The 16,365-nt window shown below is 44.0% G+C and overlaps 3 protein-coding genes across 3 annotated transcripts in view; 1 reads left to right on the top strand and 2 right to left on the bottom strand.

Annotated features, from left to right (window-relative positions):
* Positions 1-16,365, top strand: part of Syp (synaptotagmin binding cytoplasmic RNA interacting protein) — a 54,217-nt gene that overhangs the window by 476 nt on the left and 37,376 nt on the right. The window lies entirely within an intron of this gene.
* Positions 2-5,088, bottom strand: LOC108010576 (uncharacterized). The gene is made up of 7 exons (XM_036817969.3): positions 4,012-5,088; positions 3,657-3,952; positions 3,420-3,600; positions 3,230-3,347; positions 2,148-2,677; positions 1,746-1,863; positions 2-1,631 (listed from the first exon to the last, which is right to left on the bottom strand). The coding sequence occupies exons 1-7, from the start codon at positions 4,923-4,925 to the stop codon at positions 1,365-1,367; spliced, it is 2,424 nt and encodes an 807-aa protein (XP_036673864.2). The 5' UTR covers positions 4,926-5,088; the 3' UTR covers positions 2-1,364.
* On the bottom strand, positions 14,424-16,339 carry Takl1 (Tak1-like 1). Its single transcript, XM_017075453.4, has 5 exons — positions 16,215-16,339; positions 15,847-16,152; positions 15,614-15,790; positions 15,410-15,554; positions 14,424-15,068 (listed from the first exon to the last, which is right to left on the bottom strand). The coding sequence occupies exons 1-5, from the start codon at positions 16,254-16,256 to the stop codon at positions 14,527-14,529; spliced, it is 1,212 nt and encodes a 403-aa protein (XP_016930942.2). The 5' UTR covers positions 16,257-16,339; the 3' UTR covers positions 14,424-14,526.

Raw genomic sequence — 16,365 nt, 5'->3', positions numbered from 1 at the left:
GTCGATTGTTTCACTACAAAATCATATATTAAAACATTGTGTATATGTATTGTTTTAGAATTAAAAGGCACTTAAAATCTATACATTAGGCTACAAAAGAATGTTGTAAAAGTTCTGCGATTTTTCTCAAGGCACTTAACACTAAGATAGATACATAATACAAAATAGACTTGTCATTGGACGGACGTTCGATTAGTCTGTGTGGTATTACAAATATTCGAGTACGAACACTTAATTCAGTTTTAAGGCACAATTTACACTTTTGATTGCTTTTTTCTTTGTACTGATCTACAAATCTACTGTGGAATGTCAGGGGGACAAGACTCCCAAAAACAAAACGAAAAGCGGACACGGTCGGCCACTCGAACGTGTTTCCGCAGACCCGGGCATTTTTCCAAATGGAAATGGAGGAGTTGCCCGAATGCTGAGACAGTTACTGCCCACCGCCGATGCCCTGAAATGACTATGAAAAATGTGTGAAAAAGATTTTTTGTGCCCCTGTCCAGCTACCTATGGCTATAAAGTTTTTAATGAAAAAACGCTGGAGATTTCTTTTTTGCCCTGGTAGAAGACCAAGTGGCTGATAAACTGGTTCCTGCGGCGCATAGAAAAAGTTCTCAGGGTACAGATAATAAAAATTCAAGCGCATATGATAATCAAGGCGCAAAAAACAAAAAGCGGAAAAAACGCCACAGCAGCAGCAGCATCATCGGCATATATATTTAATTCAGGCAAAAAATCGCAGCCAACGGACCATCGACGATTTAATATAAGAAAAACACACGACGGCAGGCGTTGGATTTTTTGTGCCATCCGTTGGTAGGAAAAAAAGGTGTGCGTGCGGCACAAACAACCCTCAGCTTGGACCTGGACGACCTCCCCGATGGGTGTAGGTACGACTGGGCCTAACTGGGTTCCGATGTTAACAGGTTTGCGATCGCCGCACACACTCACATACACAGCTGTGCGACTTCACGGACATTAGAGAGGATCTCCGAAGGAGAAAAAGACGAGCTACACGGCATTTCCGTAATCTGAGCGCAGTAGGCGCGGCTGTTTGCGCTTTTCTGCCGACGCTGCCGTTGCCGCTTCTGCTGCTGCTGCTGATGCTCCTACCGCCTTTGATAGAAATGACAAATAACCAGATTCATTGTAATAGATTATGTCTACAACTTAATCGCCTTGCAGATAAATGATGACAATGTTCAAAGGGAGCAACGGCGGAGAGCTGGGCTGGCAGCTCGTTTTGTTTTTGGGTGTCAATTTTGTGTCTGTGTTGCTTTGTAGTTATATCTTTTGTGGAGAGATTTGATGAGAGTTTCTTTTGGACGGAAGTTTGCGTTAGTTATTTGGCGTGCGGTTGCTTAACTAAATCTATACAGCAGGGTGAGCGTGAGCCCGATTAGGGCGACCACAAGTCCCACGGCGGATTGCAGACCCGAAGCGCCAGCCAAACGGCACTTGAACATATCGTAGCGGGTCTCAACATCGTTCACGATATTCTGATACTCGGCCTCTACGAGCTGGCCGTCGTAGTAGGTGATTAGGTCCTCGAAAGGATATTCGTAGCCCTGCAGGCACTCGCATTTGTAGCCTCCGGTTTCATAGCCACGACCCATGATGGGAACGCACTGAAAAATAGATATATTTATTAAACAGTCTGATCACAGAGCGATTTAGGTAGTAACATTAATATGGAAGAAACCTTGTTATTATAATTAGTTAAATATTTGTTTTGTACTCACGTAGGACGTCTGCTCGTCGCACTTGTGCGTGTTCTTATAGGCATTTGGCTCGTAGTACCAGTCCGGGCACTGGTTGATGTCCAGCTGCATCATGTCCATGGAGACTGCCACCACTCCCCTGCGCAAAACAAACAAATTAGTCAGTTTAATTGCTCCCATTTGCATCACAATGCCAGAAGTCACAAGTCAGAAGTTAGGTCTTGTCAACACTCCAAAATTAGACAATCAAACCTAGACATTTGCATGTGAATAGAACTGGGATAGGGATTGGGAGTGGGACTGTGCCCTAAAAAGGGGTTTGAACGGCCCGCGACGGCGGCACGCAGCGGACCGGCCCAACAAGTCTCTCAATCCCAATCCAACCCAGCCCAACCCCTATTCCACATTGTCCCCTCTACTCACTTGAATTCCAGCTTGACTTTGAGGCTGTCCCAGCCAAAGAAGGGCACCGCATAGGTCACCAGCCACTTCTTCACGTATCCGTCGCAGTCGAACTGCGGCTGAGCCCAGTATCCATGCTTGATGTTGGCCGCTCTGTAGGAATTGGGGTAGTGCTCGTACTTCTGCTGGTATTCACCTGTCTCGTTGTGCCGGATCTTGATCTTCATGTAGAAGGTCTCCAGGTCGTCGAAGTTGGTGTTCCAGCGCTGCTTAAGGAACTTGAAGTACTTCTTCTCCGTGTAGAGTTCGTGCGTCTTGTTGAGGCGCGCCAGGTCCTCCACCTTGAACTTTCGCGTGTTGAGCTCCGTTTTGTAGGCATAGGGTGCGAAGTATGTGCGATTGGTGAACTTGTTGCGCTCCCAGAGCATTGTGGCCGACCAAACCTTGCTGTCGCCCAGGACAATGGCCAGTGTCTCGCCGATCATTTGATCCTCGGTCAGCGGCTTGTCGGCCACACGTTTGCCCGAGTACACCTCGTTGGGATCCGATATCTGCAAGGGGGAGAATCGGGTTTTAGTTTTTGGTTAGAGTTTTGGGGAACATTTTGGGTGTTGGGAAACATAAGAGTTTCCCCCCACTGCTTTTCAATGCTAACAACTTGTGCAAATATGGACACAGAGAGCGAGCTGAAAGAAGACGCTCATCCCCATGATTTCCCTAGGTTTTCGTTGCTGCTGCGGCTGTGGCTGGCCTTTAATGAAGACGACGCCTTGTGGCGAACCCGTTTTTCGTGTCCTCGGCGCTCAAACTAATGAATTTAGCATTTGGTAATGGTTTGACACTGAATATTTAATTCACGCCGCGCGGCTGGCAACGTAGAAATGAAATAGTAAGAGAAGCATCAGCAGCAGCGGTAAAAACCGAGAAACTGGCATTGCAGGAAATTCGAGGAAGTTGAATTACGCGTGGAAAATTATAATTTACACTTGAGAAGTTTTCAAGAGCCGTCGTCGAAGGCTCTTAATAGGTGTCGGGTTATCAATTATTGCTCTTCATTTAGCGTGAAGGCGATGGGAATCGTTTGCGCTGAATCGTTTGCTTACCTGCAGGAAGGCGCTAATAAAGTTGGCCAGTCGCACGGCCATCTTGGCTTCATTCTCGAACTGCTCCTTGGCGCCGAAGCTGACATCGCCGCGCAGAATCAGATCCTGCGGATGGAAGCTGTCAAGGGGAGAACATAATTGATCAGTATATTGAAGTAACCTTGGCTGGGCAAACTCTGTTTGGTCTTACTTTTTGCAAGTGCGATAGTTGACTCCATGAATGTACTTCAGCGCCTGATCAATATTCAAATGCTCAGTATGGAGGGCCCTTGAGCCGGTGGAGTAGTTGCGATATTCCTGGTGCCGGTCCAAATATTTTTGGCGTATGTGGTATGGGGCCTTTTCCCACACAATAGGAAGCTTTTGGATCCCTTTAAAAATAAGACAGGTCACTTCAAGCTACTGAATAATGATAAGTTAAACCTACAGCCAATCTTGAGGCAGTCGTACTCGTTGTAGTACTGCTCTGCCGAGGCCCGCTCCACAATCTCGCCCAGATAGGGTCGCCGCACCACGTTGGGCAGCCGCCAACCTGGTTTACAACGGCACTGGTAGCCACCTCGCCTGAAGCCCCAACCGTGAAGTGGTTCACATTCCGTGGTTTCCTTTTTACACCGCGCCGTGTCAGCAAAGTGATTTGGTCCTTTGTTGCCTTCACCCAAAGGACACTGGTTGATGTCTATGCGCTCAAAGTCCATCTCGAGTACCGAAACAGCAGTATATCTGAGAAGAATCAAGGGGATTAGGAAAAGGGAATAAGGTGGCTCTCAATCAAAGCTTACTTGGGGTATTCAATATGCCGAAACTGGGTGTGTCTGGGGTAGATATCAGCAATGGGCACCACGGCGGCCACCAGCCACTTGTTGGACCTGCCGCAATCGAAGTACGGCCTTGTGAACTTAATGGGACCGGGGTTTTCCTCAGAACCAGGCGGTCCGTGGAATGTGTACGTTTCATTGGTGTTGTTCGCATAGCGAATCTCCACTTGGTAGGTGATCTTCGTGTCGTGCCGTCCCTCCACATTGTCCGGTAGCCAGGCGCGGTACCACTCGTTGATCTTGTACAGGTCGTGTGTGTAGTCCTTGGATATGGAGTCCGGATGATGGGCGCCCAGATCCTGGACATCAAAGGTGTTCCACGTGGATATCTTTTGTAGGTGAATGGGATCATTGAAATCGTCCAGCCTGAAGGTTCGTGGTCCGAATCTCGGGAAGGTTTTGTTGAAGAAGCCACGATACGAAGAGGAATAAGAACTGTTAGGCGAGAAGTACACGGCCGAGGCGTTGATGTGGGGGTTGGCAGACACGTCGGCCACGGTGGACAAGAAGTAGTACATCATGCCGGGGTCATAGGTGTCGTTAATGGCGGGACGAATGAATCTCGACTGGAGTATGTAGCTCCAGAAGAAGCTCCTACTCAGGGCCATATTCTGGAGATGCAGCAGGGCTGTGCGATTGGGGAAGACCGGATTCACATTGACCTCCTTGATGTCCGGCTTGTGGGACACCGCATCCATGGGCATGAACAGGTCCGAGTGGTGCTGGATGGGGCAGTTATCCGCGTTCACCTTGTCGAACTGCCGCTTGATCTCATCGAAGGCGTCCCGAGCCTGCCACTCGTGCTGGGCGAACACGCCCACGGCCAGCACCAGCATGAAAAGCAGGTAGCTGCGCCACAAAATCGACGAGGGGAACATTTTACCCTTTGTCCTCTTACACCTTTAAATGCGAACCAAACAAGCAACACTCCTAAGTTAATAACTAAACATAAAATGAGATTCTAGGGCGGAACAACGCCGAGCTATGATTTGTAATAGACAATTATGATGCTCAGCACTTGTTGGAACTACGCCCTCAAAGTAGAGATGTACAAAAACATTCATTTATCGGTGCGATGTTTCCGATATATATCGATATTAAAGATCACGAATGAATACTATTTTTTGTTTTTTTTAACTATGAAAATATTGTAAGCCTAAAAATGAACATTTACACTTAGAAAATAATATTGCTTGTATTGCATTTATTTAAAAAAGGTTACAAAATCCTGCAAATTCTTTTTAAATTCTTCGATGACTCATGTTTACATTTTTAAAACCAACAGTGTTGAGAAACGTCCGCTTTATGTGGGTGTGAGCAGGCTGGTTCAGTTATTGACTATCGAACTCAAAAGTTTAATATACTGCATTCAAATAGGCCAGAATTGACGGCAACAGCAGGCAGTTGGAACTTGGCCAAGAATGGAAATTGGCAAAAAAAAGAGCTGAGTCAGAGGGGTAAAAATTTGTGGGACGTAAATACTTGTTTTAGTTAGTTTAATGGGAATATTAGTGCGGTAACGGCTTGCACTTGGTTCATTAATTTAATATGGCAATCTGGCAGGATTTCCACATTGGTTAGGACTACCACTCCTACCCCCAAGATATCAAATTGGTACGTTCAGGGAACTAGATATCTCGCTTCAAGGGGGTTTATAAAATTTGCAGAAAATGTAAAGGGCGTTCTTTTTTTTATATTTCGGTAATATAGAAACATTTTTAATTAATATAAAATCAATCCATCGAGTATGGGTATGTCAATATAATATGGGTAAATAAAAATATTTTTTAAGTTAGGGTCAACAGGGTATAACATTTGAGGATAATCATTATTTTATTTTATTTATTTTTTTTATAAATCGAACTGAGAAATCAGTAGAAAATTTATATATAATTTTCTTACCCCCTTTACCTTCTATCTACGTCCCTGCCCAGTGACCCTCTTGGGCGTCACAACGCCCCTCCTGAATTATTGAAGCCTCCTGCGATAGGGATTGAATTAATCCAGATTCGGGTCAGCACCCAGAGCAGCTATTTTGGCAACTTTGCGGCTGTGGTCACAGCTTGTGGCTTTCGCCCCTGGAGCAATGGCCATTTCCTGGTGCTATCGTTCAGCGTCAATCTGTTGTGGTCGCCCTGCTCCTCATCCTGCCATCCCTACGGCTGCTCATCCTGCTCCTGTCCATCTCGATCCTTCCCCTACCTCTGCCTCTTCCCGCCTGCCCCCCAGTTGCTCTTCCTCTGTCGCCACCTGCGCTAAATGACACGAATTAGTGGACGAGCTGGGTGACCCCTTCCTTGACCCTACTCCTTTTCCTCCTCCCTCTTCTTACCACTCGCATTGCACCACTTTCCATTACATTGCTGCGTCCACGTCCTGGCCATTTCGCTTGGGTTATTTATTACACCTGTCGTTTTTGTTTTGCCTTTGTTTTCCCCCGTCCACTCGTTTTTTTGCCAGTTGGATTACAGGGGATCCTCTTGGCCGACAAAACTAAAATTCGGCACAAACATAATTTCCAGTTTGTCGACTGACATTTCCGTACGTGCGCGTGTGTGGGTGTATCTGTTGTACCTGTGTCTGTAACTGTATCTGTGAGCCAGTGCATCGGTGTGCCATAATGCAGATAAATCTACGCGCCTCATGCACTGTTTTATTTTGCACGTGGGAATCGCAAAAATGCACTGTTAGAAAATATTTCCACGTTTTATAAGATCAGTTAAAAAAATATTTAAAATTATAAAAACTCAAAATACTGTTTAAAACAAGGTTTTCCATTATCTAGACCTATCATCATTATCATACATATATCAAAACTTTGGTGCATTTTCGGTCCTAAAAAGATTTCTGAAAATTGATTTTAAAAAATATTTTCTAGGCCTATTAATTTTCTAGAAAGAATAATCTATTCAAAAAACTAATTTTATTATGATATGAAATTCTTATTTAAATTAAACGTTTATTATACAATTTTTGGTTGTAGTTCCCTAAAAAGATACATGAAGTCTGAAGTTTTTAAAAATTTCATAAAAAATAGTTGCCTATCTCAAGGCTGTTTTCTCGTCCACATGTTAAACTTGGAAAACTTATAAAGTTTTGAGTATATACCCTGATTTTGTTTGTTATGCTGATAAGAAAGGAATCCTTTAGTTTCGGTGAAAAATAACAGTTTCTTGTAGTGTTGTGGTACTTTGTTCTGGCCTCTTTTCGCCGGTCTCCTGTGTTTTGTTTTAGTTGGCCCATTCGCTCTTTGTTTTTGTTTTCGTTAGCACCGGCTACTGTAATTGATTGTTGTGTAAATTCGGCTGTTGTTGGTGCTATTGCTGTCTGCTGGTTCTGCAGTTGTCCTAAATGGCCATGGCAATTGCTTTGTGCCAACTGGCGATGGCGAAGAGAGAGTTTTTTGGAGGCGGGGGCGGTCTATTGGATGCAACATCATGGAGAGGAGCCAGGAGATTTGGCAACGTTGCATGGCAGATAACGTTTTAATTCGGCCATGTGCCAGGGCATTAAAAGTTTTCCAACTCGGGATTGAACAAGTCGGAAAATTTGAAAGTTTGACAGAAACTGATGGGAAATAACGAAAGCCTTTAGTCCTTTGAAGTAGTATTTATCGCATTTAAGCTGGTACACAAGCTTAGTCTGAAAAAGTATCTAAATATCTACTACATAGGCTATTGTAAAATTAATTAAATGGTTCATGATTTACAAAATTGAAACAGTTATAAAATACTTTCGCTTAATTAAAGAGCATTAAACTCAAAGATAAACGTTCCCTGAACTCGCCACTTCCTAAATATAAAATTGCAGCATGTTCGGAATGATCGAGAATCGTTTGTTTTGCGGAAAAAATATTAATAGCCCCGCACTGACTAATTTGCGATAATATTTATCAGGTCCAGAATGTCCAAAAATGTTTTCCATTTTGCACACACAGAAATTGCCTTCTAAATCGGGGGTTCGAGGGTTCAAAAAACCAGCCGGGAACAAAAAGCGCAACGAGATAAACACAGAAGACCAAGAGATGGAAAAAACATCTTAGAAGGCCAGACAACGGGCAGCGATTTAAACAAAATCAAACCGAAATGGCTGTTGTGGGGCGTAAATATAATAAAACAAAAGCGAGCGTAGACAATGCCGGGCAATGACAAGAGATCTGGACAAATGGACATACTTGGGCTATATTTGGGACATGGACATGGACCTGGACATATGCAAAGCGTCTCTCATTTGATCAGATTGGGGATCCAGCAAAATAAGCGAAATCAAGTGGAGAACGTGGAGTGTGGAGTCCAAATGTGGATGCCTGTACGTCAGCAATCAGCAACAAAGCAAGGCAAACACCGCATACAAAAGCGGCCTAACACAGAGCAAAAATGCTTTTTTGTCAAGGGTGAATGACCCAGAATCAAAATCCACAAAGTCGTCGACGTCGTCGTCGTCGTCGTCGCTGCTGCTGCCTCACTGCCTGAATGTTTGCTCCTGCCCCTCGATTCCGAATGTGAATCCTCCTCTTGCAGCCAAATCGGCGGAGTCTTCGTGCGTTTGGCTCGTTTCAGTTTTCAGTTTTCGTCATCCTCGAAAAACACGCCGCACCTCTCGCCTTTCTGCATCATTTTGTTTTGTATTCGCACTGGTCTGAACACTGGCGCACCCCCTCTGCCTCTACGCCCCTGGCTGTTATGATTGCCGTTGCCAGACGATAACCCAAACCAAACCAAAAAACGCAAATAAAAAAAAACAAAAATAAAAATCGCAAAAAAAAAGTAAAAAATATATAGCTAAAAGCAATGAATTTGAACATTTTTGCAGCATTGCACACGCGACTCTCGCACGCTCGCTCAGCCAGACAGTCTGAGAGATACAAATGCGACCCACTCGCAGATACAGATACATTTACAGATACATTCGCAGACGCAAAGTGTATTATGACTGCGCTCTCTGGATTTTCTAAGGCCCCCAAGTGTTATCGGGCAAACCAAGAAGCGCTAATTGCCGCGGTGTTTGCTGAAGATACACGTTAAGTACCCAACGAACGGAGCTGCGGAAGTTTGACTATGCCCCGATCAATGATCATAGGAAAGGTGGTGCTTGGTGACCCCGATCCTTCTTTGAGCTTTGCCAAAAGGCGACCCAGAACTCCTTTTCTGATTGAACAAACAAATTAATATTGGTCCATTAATACATATTTCGTTTTAATATTTTGTTTTCAATGTTGTATTTTTTGATTCGACTATTGTTTTTAAAAATCAATTTTGTCTTCATGGTACACCAATAGTAGGTCCTCAGCTTTAAATATCCTAAACGTTTGGAAATTATGTTAGGTTAAATTAAAGTAATCCTACTTTCATTTACCATGAGAAGATTACGTTCTTTAAAGTTATTACCATCTTACAAGATATGACAGATATATATTTCCCTTTAGACGCTTGTGTGCCTATTATTTTTCCGAGTGTGCAAACCAGAACAAAGCGGCAATTAAAGTTGACCCAAGACGATGTCGACAAGAAGCAAAAGCCCGCTTGTTCGGCTCGTCCTGTCACCTAATTTCCGTTTTAGAAAACATGTCCTCAGCCCCGGCAAGAGGCACTTGAGGGAGCCCTTGCCCCTTGCCCCGTCCAGTTCTGCCCTGCCCTGTCCAGCCCCTTTCGATCCTGTCTGGCTGTCCTGCGAGCACTACAACTAGTTCTGTCAGTCGGAGGACGAGGACGAGGACAACGGCAACGACAACGACGACAGCAGCAGCAAATAATTTTGTAATTCAATTGTTGTCCTTCTGCGCATATGGCGTGTGTGTCGACAGGGTCCTGCGGCAGGTTCCTTCGGCTAGCTGCGAGGCAAGTGGCCTAGCCAGACGGCTGCCTTTCGCTGTTGGTTCTTTGACTTGTCCTGCTCCCGTTTCGAGGACCTACGACAATAGCAAAAGTTGCCAAGCACAACCGGAAAGGAATGGCCGACAGGCAGCGGCGACCTCGGTTCGTTCCTTCAGTTTCCTCAGTTCCTCGGCAAATTGCAGTCGCTGGTGCCCTGGCCCCTCACGTCTTCCTTTCTAGCTTCTGGCTCTATCCTGTTCTATCCTGTATCCAGTCTGCTTCCTGTGCCTCAGTTGGCAAACAGTTTTCACGTTACCTGCTGCAAAACCCTAAGTGGCAACATTTTCCTAGCGCTTACATAGAGGGAAAAAGTATAAGCCACTTAGGAATATAATATTTTACTTTTTAGTATTTTTATTTAATTTTTTTTATTTTAAGTTGCATTCCGTTTAGAATGAAAAATTTATTTATATTTGAAAACTTGTAAAATAATTATAATTGATTTTGGATACTTGCTGAATAAGTGAATTTTAAGTTTTGTTTACTCTTCAATTTGGCTAGTTATTAACCCCTTGATACAAACAAAAAAATCAATGTAAATATTTTGGGTTTCTGATTAAAACCAATACTCTGAAAATGAGTTTGTTGATTATTCAAAATATTATAGAAAATATTTTAATGATGGTGGTTTTATCCTTCATTTATCCCCGAATTCGATTATAAACTAGTATACGATGATATTTTAGACAATATCTCTTTTTATAAGATTCCTCACGTTGGGTTTAACAGTTCCATTATAAGTTTCCCAAACTTTTAGATATTTTTATGATTTACATCCCATTTTTGTTTATAATTAGACTGGGAATGTTTTTAAATAGTTTCCAGTGCATCTGCTATTTATACCATGCCAAACTTTTGCATTGTGCTCAAACTTGTGTCGCTTGTCCTATTTGGGAAATGTTTGGATCTGAAAGCCGAGAGTTTTAATTCGGGCCTGGTATAAACTACTTGAAAAGCACCGATGATCATTATGGGACTTGAGGTGTCGGTTGCAGACGGACTACAGACTGCCCGGTTGGGGGGCAGGCTCTCATCCGATGATGAGATTTCTGTGGCTGGGCAGGAGCTGCTTTTCCCATGGCTGCTCAACGCTTATCCGCCATGTAATTTATGCGTATTAATTTCATCTCTGGCCTATCCGGCTTCCTGTCCCTGTGCGATGGCACAATGCAAATTGCTTCGCTCCATTCTGCGGCTCGTTATGCGTTTTGGATCGGACCTCGTTCGATGTCCTCTGCCCTTCGTCCTCCGATTGTTGTCCTGCAGTCCGGTCATTGCATCCCACCAGGCATATTGACCGGCACAAAAGATACGGCGTGGATACAGCAGAAAAAAAGAGGTGGAAAAAATATGAAAAATAAGGGATTCGCTCGCTCTCGCTCCTTTTCGAGGACAATAGGAATGCAGAATGCATCGCAGGAGCCGCTCAATCCCTGGGCCCATTATTCGCATTATAATGCCATTCCGATATGTATGTAAATAAACAAAACAGAACAACAAAATAAGAATGAAAATGAAAATAAAATCGCTTGTGTTCTAATTGCCGGCAAGGACCTGCCTGGATCCGACCGCCTGGCATCCTGCTAGGCTGGACATGCAATTGCATTGCAGTCGCTGCCCCTGGATCCTGAATCCTGGATCCTGGCATTGTTCCAGGCAATGCTTAAGGGTTGAGTTTCAAGTTCTGCACTCGTCGGGGTTATCGCACGATTACAAAAGATTTCCTACTCTCTGGTCAGCTTCAGATCCTGAATCGGATTGAAATTCCGATTCCGATTCAGATTCAGATTTGGGTACAGCAATGCGAAAAAGGCGAAACTTGCAGCGGAAGTCGAGCGTTCATTTCATCATCATCATCATCATCATCAGCTGCCCCAGCTTTTTGGAGGGCCGTGCGGTTGGTTGGTTGGATTGAGATTTATCTAGGAGATACTTTATGCAGCAGCTGTTGCCAAGTTTGGGGGACATTAATCACTGGACCCGCTCAGAGTTTGACCTCTTCGATGCGTGTGAAATCGAAGTCGTTCATCTGCTATATCCTGCCGCATTTCTGATGCTCCTTTTGCGCTTTTTCTAGTCGCCTGCACAAAGAGAAATATTAAACACTCGCCCATAATTCTTTTTCAACCAGAAGGTGCTTAAAAGCCTGGTCATTTTAGTGAGTTATGACTGCAAGTTTGCAGTTGGTAACCACCTTTTTTCACTACTTCTACAGATTTATTTTGGTTTATTTGTTAACTTTTTATCGCAAAATGTGTCTAATTTTTTGCATTTTGGCATTTTATTTTACTGCCTTATTCTTAACATATTGAATTCGATTGGTGACCCAGATATTTTTCATGAAAAATGTATATTATTTTATGTACATTTACAAGTAGTTCAATAAACATAAATTGGTTGTTTCTTGATAGAAATAGGAAATAATTGATATCAGTACGGACAAAAATTTAAATTTAATTGTTGGTGACCCCGATCACTTTCTGCAGTATTAAGTTCTAAAGAAAGACTGCTTAATAATAGTGCAAGAGTCCGTAATATATGGGCTGAGACTAAAAATGAACTTGGTGACCCCGATTTCAATAGAGATAAAATACTGAGATTAAAAACCACTGGTTATTGAACTGCTGTTCTAGTTTTTCTCTCTGTGTGTGTGCGTGTGTTTGACCTTCTGGGCTGTCATTGACCCCGCTGCGGTGTGAGGCCAACTGCATCGCGGCCATGCGGGAAGGGTTGGGGATGGGGTGGGATGGTGGAACGGGCGAGCGGTCTCATTATACATAATGTACAGCCAGGTCCTGCGGCACTTATCCATAGAGGCAGCATGTGCTGCCTGTCGCGTTCCCATTCCGCCTTTGTTTTAACTCGCAAATTACTACAACATGTACCTATACTTGAAACTTAGAATGCACTCGCACAACACATACAACACACTACACACAGTGGCACACTCGCATGCACTCGAAAATACTCACTGGGCCGTACTGACCTATTCCTCTGAAAACGCTGGTTGGCCTGTCTGCCGGCAAATGGCTCAAGTAGGGGGCCCAGAACAGAACGATTCTCGAGACCAAGCCAAGCGTGAATGTTTAAAGTTCCCTTTTGTTTTTGTCCAGGGATTAAATGTGGGCGGGATGCAGGGGGCGGAAACGGCAATTTAATGGGAAGGATAATGAGTAGGTTGCCTAGGAACTCGCTCGCCGATACGCATACTTATATCTGGCTCTTTGATGAAGGGTTTGACTAAATGTGGTTAAAAGAGACGAAGCGGAAAGCCAGGAATCAGGAATGCTATTGCTCTAAAGTTCTTTAAAAATATTCTAATAAATTTTTTAATTTATGGTCTAAGAGAATTTGTACTTTCTCTCTCTAGGAAAATGATACTATTCAGTAAACGTTAGATCTAGAAATATTTTACCTTCGCACTAAAGTCGAAATGATGGCAAAAACACTTAATGTAGAGATTAATTAATGTTATACTTATAGTATCTACCTTTTTGTAATCTTCAGTAGAGGCTCATTAATTTGCGCCTTAATATTATCTGTTCCAATCGCTTCTCAGCTTACTGCAGCAAAGAACTGCAGTTTCTGCATAGTGAAGCCCAGTGCAGTTTATGCAAATATGATCCCCCGATCGAGATTAGTGACACTTGATTGCATTGCAACCTCTGCAGCCGCCGAAGCAATCTCTTTCAAAATGTTTTAACACCTCGTTGAGCTTACAATGGCTGGCGATTGGGAATGCTTCGGGATCCAGCACCTGAAAATCGATATTTGGACAGAAGGTTAAAGATGGAGCTAGATGGTCGGGGGTAAAAAAATATAAAAAAAATAAAAATTAAAAACAAAAACTGGCTGCCAACACCTTGGAGCAGACGGACAACATTTGTGGACGGGGTATTGAATGTAATTAAAAGGAGTTGGATTACACGTGCTGGTGGGGGTTAGAAGGGGGAAAAGGGGCTGGAGGACCCCTCACAAAGGAGCTGCTTGCATGCATGCAAAGAACCAAGAGGCGAGGAGCTCAGAAACCAAACGACAAACCAGGAAAAAATGGGGAATGCAAGGAGGGGAGACTTCTGCTCCTTCTTTTCACTTAGCACACAAGTGAAGCTCGCTCCGCTTCTCTTCTGACTGAGCGACTCTCCAAAATGCACTTTAAATGGCAGTTTCCGGTCACACACACACACACACACACACATGCTCGTATGCTCCTTTAGAGAGAAACAATGCAAAAAACGCCAAGGAGTCGCGCTGTGCCAGGAGCAGCAATGCACCGCTTGGTACATACTGTACTCCACCCCTCGACGTCGTCATCATGTCATGTCCGCCGTCATCGTCCTTATAGCCGTCATCCTTGCCGTTGTTGTTCACATCCTTCACATCCCTACCATTCAGGACTCCTCACTTATCCTTCGTGCTTAATGCAGTCTAAGCATAGGCCTACCCCTTGCAGTTCTGCATTTGCATCGGCATCGTCCTTTGTGAAAGGGTTGGATTGCTGGATTGCTGGATTGTCGGGAGGATTCTCTCACTCGCTCTGCATGCAGTCGGCTTTATTAATCATTCCCCGCACATTAGCATAACGAATTAATAATCATATTTCTGGTTAGAAGCGCAGCTTCTTCCCTATTTTCTTGATCGCCCGCTTGGATTCGCGACCCACATCCTGGACCGCCCTCCTCGTCTCCCGCTCACCATCGTGCGCAGCCCTCGAGGTTTCCCGCTCGGCATCCTTCTCCGCCCGTCGCGTTTCGCGCTCCGTATCCTGGGCCGCCCTGGCCGTCTCTCTGCCCACATCCTCGGCAGCTCGGACCGTCTCGCGGACAATGACCTCTTCTATTCGCCCCGCTTCCCGCTTTATAATGGGGAAGATCATACGGATCGGTTCTCCCAGACTTCGCCAGAAGTCCACGCGCATCATCTTTTGGCCGGACGAATCCTCGTGATAGGTCACCACGGCATAGGTGTCCTCGTCCAGAACTTCGATGAAGTCCTCGTCAATCCCGGTTTCGCACAGTCTGCCGAGGAAATCTTCGATCTCCTTCATAGGGGGCCGTTTTTCGGGATCTTCATGCACGCAACGTTCTATCATTTGCTTGATGCCCTCTGGGCAATCGGATCTCACTGCGTCCAAGGGAGGTCTTTCTCCTATAAGTATACAAATATTACCACTTACTGATTAATTTGATACTCATATACTAAATTTATTAAGTATAGTGTTTACCATTAGATAATGTTATAATATACCTTTGATACGACTTGCATTTTCTTTTCTTGAAAGCTCTATCAAATCGATATATTCTCAAACTACTATGATGTGATGTCTACTAAAGTTACTTTGAGTAACCTGTTTTTAGATAGTATTAATACTAAATTTAATTAGGTCAACATTTTTCTTCTACTTATCAAAAATATCTTAAACCGATTAACAAACTATTCAAAAGTCATAGTTATAAATTTTGTTAAAATTGTTAATTCCATTGACTTACCATCGTTTACGGCTTTCAAAATGGCGAATTGATTACCGATATTCTCGTAGTGCTCATAGGGCAATGAACGCGCCATTAGCTCCCAAAGCACTATCCCAAAACTGTACACATCGCTCTTATCCGTATACTTTCTATCTCGAAATGCCTGTGTTAGAAAGAGGTTAATTAGCTATCTAAACTGACAGTTCGAGTCTTTCCACTCACTTCTGGGGCCATATACCTCACGGATCCTCGCATATCAGACCTGTTATTGGACATATCCGTCGCCAGGTCAAAGTCCGTAATCTTCAGGGTTTCAAACTGATTATCCAGTACGAGGTTCTGCGGCTTTATATCGCGATGTACCAAAGGTCGTTCCCTCGAGTGTAGGTGGGCTAGGCCCTACAATAGCATAGCTATATTACCGAGTATGGGGCGAAATCGACCTCATTCCTTACCTTGGCACACTGGAATGCCCAACGCACAGCTTGCCCCACAGTATACTCCCACTGATCAATGCCGTAAAGAAAGTCGTAGAGGGAACCATTCTGCAGATATTCCATTACCAAGTATCCTGTCTTTCCATCGCGTGCCGTCCCCAAAACCTTGACAACGTTTTCGTGGTCAATCTCCGACAGTAATTGAATTTCCCTTTCTGCATTTTTCTTAACGGTCTGAACCTGTAAATTGTACGCCTTCACCGCGACTTCTTGGGCCTTATAGATACCTTTGTGCACCACTGCACAGGCTCCAGCTCCGAGTGTCTGTCGTAGAGATCGGCGAAGATAATTAATCCTGTACAGTGTTCCACGGGAATCGTACATACATCACTCAGAAACACTTCAGCGAAATTAACCTGTTCAACCATCTCCAACGATACGTGCGATTAGCTTGAAATACTACTTCTGTACTGAATTGGAGGCACTAGTGTTCTCATTTTTAAAGGCTTTTTAGGTGTGATAAAGAAGCCTTATCGG

This window comes from Drosophila suzukii, chromosome 3, assembly GCF_043229965.1.
Source record: "Drosophila suzukii chromosome 3, CBGP_Dsuzu_IsoJpt1.0, whole genome shotgun sequence".
Taxonomy (NCBI): Eukaryota; Metazoa; Arthropoda; class Insecta; order Diptera; family Drosophilidae; genus Drosophila; species Drosophila suzukii.
Note: the sequence above shows the minus strand (reverse complement) of the source record. Positions and strands in the feature narration are given on the sequence as shown.

Coding starts and splice junctions, on each gene's coding strand:
- LOC108010576 (XM_036817969.3), bottom strand. CDS start 4,925: ATGTTCCCCTCGTCGATTTTGTGGCGCAGCTACCTGCTTTTCATGCTG. Junction 3,953..4,011: donor CGGCATATTGAATACCCCAA/GTAAGCTTTGAT, acceptor GATTCTTCTCAG/ATATACTGCTGTTTCGGTAC. Junction 1,864..2,147: donor AAAGTCAAGCTGGAATTCAA/GTGAGTAGAGGG, acceptor TGTTTTGCGCAG/GGGAGTGGTGGCAGTCTCCA.
- Takl1 (XM_017075453.4), bottom strand. CDS start 16,256: ATGGTTGAACAGGTTAATTTCGCTGAAGTGTTTCTGAGTGAT. Junction 16,153..16,214: donor CTGAAGTGTTTCTGAGTGAT/GTATGTACGATT, acceptor TCTCTACGACAG/ACACTCGGAGCTGGAGCCTG. Junction 15,791..15,846: donor GGGCATTCCAGTGTGCCAAG/GTAAGGAATGAG, acceptor ATGCTATTGTAG/GGCCTAGCCCACCTACACTC.